This window comes from Pristiophorus japonicus, chromosome 12 (assembly GCF_044704955.1).
Source record: "Pristiophorus japonicus isolate sPriJap1 chromosome 12, sPriJap1.hap1, whole genome shotgun sequence".
NCBI classification, from domain to species: domain Eukaryota; kingdom Metazoa; phylum Chordata; class Chondrichthyes; family Pristiophoridae; genus Pristiophorus; species Pristiophorus japonicus.
This window is the reverse complement of record NC_091988.1, coordinates 181,290,438-181,299,010: the sequence shown is the minus strand read 5'-3', so window position 1 is coordinate 181,299,010 and position 8,573 is coordinate 181,290,438. Positions and strand designations below refer to the sequence as shown.

At 41.2% G+C, this 8,573-nt stretch overlaps 1 protein-coding gene across 2 annotated transcripts in view; it reads right to left on the bottom strand.

Annotated features, from left to right (window-relative positions):
- Window positions 1–286: 286 nt before the first annotated feature.
- Window positions 287–8,573, bottom strand: part of aar2 (AAR2 splicing factor) — a 14,173-nt gene continuing 5,886 nt past the window's right edge. For both annotated transcript variants that reach the window (XM_070896247.1, XM_070896248.1), the window contains 2 exons: window positions 7,742–7,971; window positions 287–1,506 (listed from right to left, as the gene is read on the bottom strand). In XM_070896247.1, coding sequence (XP_070752348.1) covers window positions 1,339–1,506; window positions 7,742–7,971 — 398 coding nt within the window. In that variant the 3' untranslated portion in view covers window positions 287–1,338. The remainder of the gene's footprint in view (window positions 1,507–7,741; window positions 7,972–8,573) is intronic.

Sequence of the window (8,573 nt, the reverse complement as noted above, 5' to 3'; positions counted from 1 at the left end):
CGCCTGCACATTAAGATATATCCTTACAAGAGCTGACGGCTGAATGATGACTCCTGAAACAACATTCACTTGATTAGCAAATGCTAAATATTCAGCTCATTGGAGACTCTGTCAAGATATAGTTATATTCCAAATGAACCTCCAGCAGCTAAATTAATAGGCCATCTAGTAAATTCAAGAAAAGTGTGCAAGTTGCCCTATTCACAGACATCTCTGATCGCTTAAATAGTATCAATGTGGCACTGCAATGGAACAGAGATAATGCAAACCAGTTCCACACACAGTATTTGAAAGAAAATCTGCTTTATTCTGAATTCAACTGGCAGCAGGGACACATTCACTCTCCTGCATCTCCACAACGGCAAAAAAGTTGACATTTCCAGTAATTTCAATGAGTTTACGCAGGTGTCTATACAATAGTACATTTGAAGACGTTTAGGGTGAAAAAACAGCTTCAGATTCGGTTAAAGGAGCACGTACGGATTGTGCTAATGCAAGCTGCCTACTGTATCAAGGTATGCAAAACTGAATCAGAAATGGAATCAATAGATATGCAGACTCATGAAAAATGCACAAGGCAAGGCAAACCATGCTAACTGTAATCCAACTGAATAAAGTGGCTAGAATTGACATCCCTCAGTCTGAAGAAGCTTGCAAACATTCAACTCAATAATGTTTGTCTCAACATATATACACCAATTATTGAACACAATCAATCATTTTCAAGAATCACTGTCATGGCAATTTAACAAATGAACATTTGTAGCAGGGTCTTTGCATGGCCTCATCCAAAAATTTTGAATATTGCGGAGGAAAAAAAAAAGTTGCTTGTTCCGTTGATTAACCCGAATTGCAATTTTACTGTTGGTTTATAAGTTTGAATCAACAATAAGAGATATCAAATTGCAGGTTTGATGATCTGTACCCAACCTAATATGAACTATTCTTGTAAATAAAATGCTACTTAAAATTGTTAAAAGGAATTAATTCAGAGAGGATGCTTAACAAAAACATTAATTAGCTGTAGTTTTTGGACATTATAATTACATTTCATCAGTAAGTATACAACCATTTTAAAATAACTGAATACTAAAAAATAAACATATCTATTGATCCCAACTTGTTTTGTAAAGGAAAAAAATGTCAAATGGCAAGGCACCAAATTTACATTCTTAATATAGAAGTGTAAATAATTTACAACATTATTTAAAACATAAGCTAGCTCCTTGCCATCCGACATACTTTTTAAGTTGTTGCATACAAAAGCAAGACATTTACCAAAGGGCTAAAAAGGATTTACAAGCTCATGTATCAGGCAGTCTCCTCCATTGATCAAAATCAGTCCAGTGCCGCTCCTTCTGGTAACTCAACCATCACCGGGGCACAATCATCAGGTTCTTCATCAAAATCCCACTTGAACTTTTTGGTTAAATGAGCTTTAAATTTTTCCACCCGCTTCTGCAGAGCTTTGTCCACGTTTGGATTGTACGTGTAAGAGAAGAACTCCTAGTTTAAAAAAATTAACAAAGTTAAAAGCACAGTAGAAGAATCATTCTAAATCTAAGTTTGCCTTTAAAAAAAAACTCAAACAACTAATTAGCAGCAAAACTCCAAACATTTGTATCCTGAATCTTTATACTTTCTGATCAACAAACTGCTTAAAAAAGGTACAAAGAAAATAATTTACATAACCACAAAAGGTTCTATTCCACCTTAAATGGCAAAGCTATGTTTCCCCCCCCCACCCCCCAACCCCAAATAACTCACTAAGTGTGAAATGAATCAAATTTAACTCATTCAAATCTCTCCGACATTGTTCTCACTCCAAATATGTTGTGCTGATATAGAATGAAGAATCGATCTAGCCAGATTCAATGGGTTAATTAATATGGGGATGGTGCAGGAAGGTGGAGTCATGATCTTATTGAATGGTGGAGAGGAATCTCCCTGCTATCAACCACTGGAAAAGTCGTCGCTAGAGTCCTCCTCAACCGTCTTCTTCCCGTGGCCGAGGAGCTCCTCCCAGAGTCGCAGTGCGGATTTCGTCCTCTCCGGGGCACAACTGACAGCATTTTTGCAGTGCGACAGCTACAGGAAAAATGCAGGGAACAGCGCCAGCCCTTATACATGGCCTTCTTCAACCTTACAAAGGCCTCTGACACGGTCAACCGCGAGGGTCTATAGAGCGTCCTCCTCCGTTTCGGATGCCTCCAAAAGTTCGTCCCATCCTCCACGACATGCACGCCATGATCCTTACCAATGGACCCATCACAGACCCAATCCACATCCGGACCGGGGTCAAACAGGACTGCGTCATCACCCCAACTCTCTTCTCAATCTTTCTCGCCGCCATGCTCCACCTCACAGTCAACAAGCTCCCCGCTGGAGTGGAACTAAACTACAGAACCAGTGGGAACCTGTTCAACCTTCGCCATCTCCAGCCCAGGTCCAAGACCACCCCAACCTCTGTCGTCGAGCTACAGTACGTGGACGACGCCTGCGTCTGCGCATACAGAGGCTGCACTCCAGGACATAGTCGACGTATTTATTGAGGCGTACGAAAGCGTGGGCCTTACGTTAAACATCCATAAGACAAAGATCCTCCACCAGCCTGTCCTCACCGCACAGCACTGCCCCCCAATCATCAAGATCCACGGCGCGGCCCTGGACACAGTGGACCACTTCCCATATCTCGGGAGCCTCCTATCAACAAGAGTAGGCAACGACGACGAGATCCAACACCGCCTCCAGTTGGTCAGTGCAGCCTTCGGCCGCCTGAGGAAAAGTGTGTTTGAAGACCAGGCCCTCAAAACTGCCACCAAGCTCATGGTCTACAGGGCTGTAGTAATACCTGCCCTCCTGAATGGCTCAGAGACATGGGCCATGTACAGTAGACACCTCAAGTTGCTGGAGAAATATTACCAACGATGTCTCCACAAGATCCTACAAATCCCCTGGGAGGACAGGCACACCAACATCAGGCTAACATCCCCGGCATTGAAGCACTGAGCACACTCGATCAGCTCCGCTGGGCAGGCCACATAGGCCACATAGTCCGCATGCCAAACACGAGACTCCCAAAGCAAGTGCTCTACTCAGAGCTCCTTCATGGCAAACGAGCCAAAGGTGGGCAGCGGAAACGCTACAAGGACACCCTCAAAGCCTCCTTGATAAAGTGCAACATCCCCACTGACACCTGAGAGTCCCTGGACCAAGACCGCCCTAAGTGGAGAAAGTGCATCAGAGAGGGCGCTGAGCACCTCGAGTCTCAACGCCGAGAGCATGCAGAAATCAAGCACAGACAGCGGAAAGCGGGTGCGGCAAACCAGTCCCACCCACCCCTTCCCTCAACGACTATCTGTCCCACCCGTGACAGAGTCTGTGGCTCTCATATTGGACTGTTCAGCCACCAAAGAACTCACTTCAGGAGTAGAAGCAAGTCTTCCTCGATTCCGAGGGAGTGCCTATAATGATGATGATGATAATGAATGGTGGAGCAGGCTCGAAGGGCTGAATGACCTACTCCTATTTCTTGTGTTCTTAAATAAATCATAGAATCATAGAAACAGCAGAAGGAAGCCATTTGGTCTGTCATGCCTGTGCTGTCTCTTTGAAAGAGCAGTTGCGCTTAGTCCCACACCCCAGCAAGTCCCTCCTCCTCACGTACCTGTCCTACACCCTTTTAAAATTATGTTTGGAAACCAGTTCCACCACCTTTTAGGTAGAGCGTTCCAGATCCCAACAACTCTCGGACTGAAAAATAACCTGTAGATTAAAAATATCTTGTGTATGTGCGCATTGTATTGTCACGATGTTTGGTGATGCTTTTGTGTCTAACTGCCTATCTAAACATTTAGAATGGAAACACTGTATGTAAACAGTCTTCAATAATGTAGTTACAGGTTGTAACTAGTAGGTGGTGCTAAAAGAATATTTCTAAAGTCTCTCCTAACTCGGTCACCACCTTGCATCTAAAAAAGTTCATCCACTGACCATGGGTAATGCCACAAGAAATTTACCAATAACAAAATGAAATAGAGCAGGAGAAATGGTTCCTGTAAAACAGCTGAGAAAATAAAACAAACTGAAACTTTGTACAATGAGAACAGACACCCTGAACAGTTACTGCAACTTTTCCCATGATTAGCATTGAAACCTTATTTCTGCACTACACAATCCAACAGCTTGGGAAACACTACTGCAGTTTGAAAACTACACTTCTTTAAACAGAAGCAGTTCCAAGCCGATTAGTCCCTTTCAAAGGATACAATTTTATTTATAAACATGTCTGCTCATGCTATCACATGGCACAAAAACAGTGTTTAACCAGTATGTTTTGGTAATATTAACTTTTTAATTTGTCAGCATGCACTCTCGTAATCTGGGCAAGGTGCCTCAAAATAAATCAGAGAAAAAAAACAGATGAAAATTGGTTGAAGTTCTGCTGCTATTCCTTTATATTTGTACGGAAATTGCAAATGACAAGGTAATGAACAGGCTGAAAGCACAAAAAAAAAAAGGTCTCAGCACCCAATGTATAAAAAGAGGCACAAAGATAAGCAGGGAACACTAACTAGGTCACTGAGCCTGGCTCTGTAATAGGTAAAATATTTAGGAAAATATATATATTTTTTAAATAATGGGCCTGAATTTGCGGTTGGAGGCTTCCCGCGAGCAGATGCCAGACAGGCAAAAAATCTACGAACTTACCTTCTGCCTACAGAGACTTGCGCTCCTGGGTCTCCATGTGCAGACATGCGTAGAGGTCCACGTATCTAGGGGTGCATGCGGTTCGCCTAACTAAAGAAGGGGATCCCCATTTATGCTTATGGGGATTCCGTTTGCATGGCATGCCTTAATCTGGAACTTGTGCGGCTCCTACGGGCACGTGCACATCTCGTACGTGACCGCGGGGGCCGCAAGTAACGGCCCAATGAAGCATCACGAGAAATGGACTAAGAGGGAGTCAGCATGGCTTTATGGGAGGAAAGTACAGCCTCACAAATATACCATATTCTTTAAGGAGATATCAGATCTAATAAATAAGAGGAACTCAGTTCCTGTTAAGATTTTAGCATAGGGCCACAAAGTCAAAAGGTATGGAATTGAGGGAAATTGACTAGAATGTTGCTGAAGCCTGGTTCCAAATCTGCATTAAACCAAATTTGCAATCTTTGAAAATGCATAGTTTTAAATCAAACTAATTTACATCAGTTTAGTGCAAATTTAAGACAGTAAATAGGCGCACTCAAAAGACAGACAAAAATGAGACAAACAGGATGTGCCACTTCACAATTTCAAACTGTATAATGTCCTGAGTTTCTTTGCTATCATCACACTTTTTTTGGAACTGTGACAAATTTCAGTGTGATACTTGAAGTGTGACAGTGCAGTGACTGACATAAATTGTATAACAGGCCTACCACTTTTACAATATAAATAAGAGATATAGATATGGAATATGCGAACACAATACCTCACAGTATATATAAAGTTAAAAATTAATCTGGGATTACTGGATCAGCAGCTGATACAGTCTCCATTGCAATTACAAACTATTTTTAAAGCCTTTCTTTTCGCATTATTTTCAAATTAAATTTCTGTGGTAATTCTTTATTCAATCCTCAAGTATTACAACACTGCTAGAGACAACGATTCAAAAACAGGGCCAGATAAGCAAGAAGTCTTTTCATGTCTCTTAACGCAACTACCAGACAGTCAAAGCACTTGATCTTGGAATTACGTTGGAAAAGGATTATGCCCAATCCGAGACAAGTCAGATTTGTTCAAGATAATCGATAGACTATTTCTTGAGCAGCTAATGCCCTGATGTTCCAACAGTAAATCAATACACAGAAATTCGCTTGTGAAACCAACACACATCACTGCACACAATGTGAAGCCCCTCTTAAAGGCACAATAGCAGCATTTAAAGTGGAACTGCAAATGCTTTTGATAATCTGATCACATCAAGTTTGGGGATGTAAACATAAAATAATTAGCTCAATAGAACACTAAGTAGCTAGTGAAAATGGAAATTGAGATTACAGAACAAATCCTTTGAAAATTAAATATTTGGTACAATAGTAACAAATATCAAACAATATTTCCAGTCCACAGTACACTGAAATATAGCGTGAAATCACATTTTTTGTCCAAAATCTAAAAAGATTAGAAACCTGAGAAAATTAGGACATTTTGTGTCATGAGAGGGACTATGTAAAGCTCGTAATGCTGTGATATTCATTTATCTATATAGTGTGATATCAACTGATGCATTCAAAGATGAAGTGTTATCTCATATCAGAAAAGCCAACTCTGAAAAAGCATGTCTGGAACCAGCATAGGATCAAACAAAGTTTAAAGTTTTAAGACAGTTGTTATTACTATCGTTCTTTATGGATGAGAGGCCTGGCCATGTCATTATAGTGATATTCAGCAATGTGCCAAGTTGCAGCTCCAATCCTGGAAGTTAATTATATGCATCAAGTGACAGGCCATAATCACCAACTAAGATCCTCAAGTGTACCAAGCCCACAGTGTTGAGGCCATGTTTATAAGAACACAACTGTGCTGATCATGATAGGTTATCGATGTGGGCGATTTCAGAATGCCAAAATGGATCCTGTGCCGCAAGATAGGACAAATGGAAGCAGGGCGGGTAGCATAAGAGATACAGGCACACACTCAAACTATTTAATATCAATGCTTGTAGTTGGCAATCAAGATTGCACAATGGCCTCAGCCTGCACAAATCAATATATGAAAGAAGTGGAAACAGCAGAAACACGAAAAGCAACAGTCTTTCCACCCCAGATGGGCTGGTTGCACCTGTGAAATATGTGGGAACGCCACTCTTGTACTGACTGTAATAGTATCAAAACGGATCTTTACCATCAACGAGAGGCAAAACAAAAGACCACCATCATCACTACAGCGCTATCAACTTGAAATGGTTACAAACTGGAATATGCAAGTAAAACTCCCACATAGAAGCTTGCAACATCTCTTCCTGGCCCTCGAAAGTTTTAAGAGCCCGAATGCAATCAATTTACCTTACCAAATATAGAATGAATAACTGAAATTATCAGAAGGAATACTGAAAATTTCATTTGATAACGCAATCAGAGGCCAGTTCATTATCACTTATTTTATACTAGTACATAGATTTCTGCTGTATTGGACTGCCAACTTTAATCAGCTCTAACATAAAAGTAAGTTCATTTCTGAGGTAGGTTTCACGCTGGGATCAAGTCAAGAGGCAGGACACGAGAAACTAGTGATGAATTCACTGTCACATCTGCTCCAAGGAAAGGAGGTCTGAAAGGATGGGTTTCAGCTTGTTGATACATAGATGGCTCAAGCAGCATAATGATGTGTAAATGAACAAAACCCAAGTTACAGCTGTGGAAGTGCAACGCTGAATCTATGCAGTGTAAGCAACTAATTCAGATTCTACCACTGCAATTGGATTAAAATACCATTGATGCATTAACAGGATTTGTATTTGCAGTGCACTAACATTAGTAGGCATACGCTTCATGATTACCCCAATAAGCTATTGTACGACAGATGTATTTATAACTTAAATGTAGAATAATTGTGCTTCACAGCTTATGCTTTTCAGTCAAAACACAAAAAAGTTCCCCCTAAAATAAACAAAAAAGCACTTTTAACAGGAATTTTAATGGTTGAGTGAAATAATCTTGCACCTTGGTATAGTATGATTCAGAAAAGCTACCTGTAAAGTTGTGGTTAGGAAGTTATCCTTGGAGACAATATCCACAAAGAAGTCAGCAGGAATTTCATTCAGTTGATGATAGAGGATGGAGATGAGAGCAGAATAGAGATCCTTTTGTTTTGTCACAGCCTCCTCAGAGTGGCAGAGTAGACGAAGTAGGTCCTTCCAGTGCTCAAATGCATCGTAGACATTTCCAATCAGGAAACACACAAAAGAAAACTGCAACTCACCTGTAGGTGCACAATGGAATGCAAGTTAGAAACATAGAAATTTACAGCGCAGAAGGAGGCCATTTCGGTCCATGGTCAGCAGCCCTGAAGGTTGTACATAAACTTATGAACAATGACAGAAAGGCAAAGAGCACCCAGCCCAACCAGTCCGCCTCACACAACTGCAACACCCCTGATATTGAAACATTCTACACTCCACCCCAACCGGAGCTATGTGATTTCCTGGGAGAGGGAAAAACCCAGGTCAATTTAGGGAGAAAAAATCTGGGAAAAATTCCTCTCCGACCCATCTAGGCGATAGAAACTAGTCCAGGAGATCACCCTGGCCGTATTCAATTCCCTGAGTACTTACCATTATATCTGCGCTGGCCAACCAAAGGTCATGCAGTCTAATCCCAATTACCTGCTGGTTACAGCACTTTGGGCCCAAGTTTTCCACATGATTCGCGCCTGATTTTTTAGGAGCAACTGATGGAGAACGGACTATTTTAGAAATCGCAAATCTCCACATTTTTTTTTCTGCAGTTCTAGTCAGGTAGAACAGTTCTAGTTTAGAACAGAATTTTTTTCTTTAAAAGGGGGCGTGTCCGGCCACTGACGCC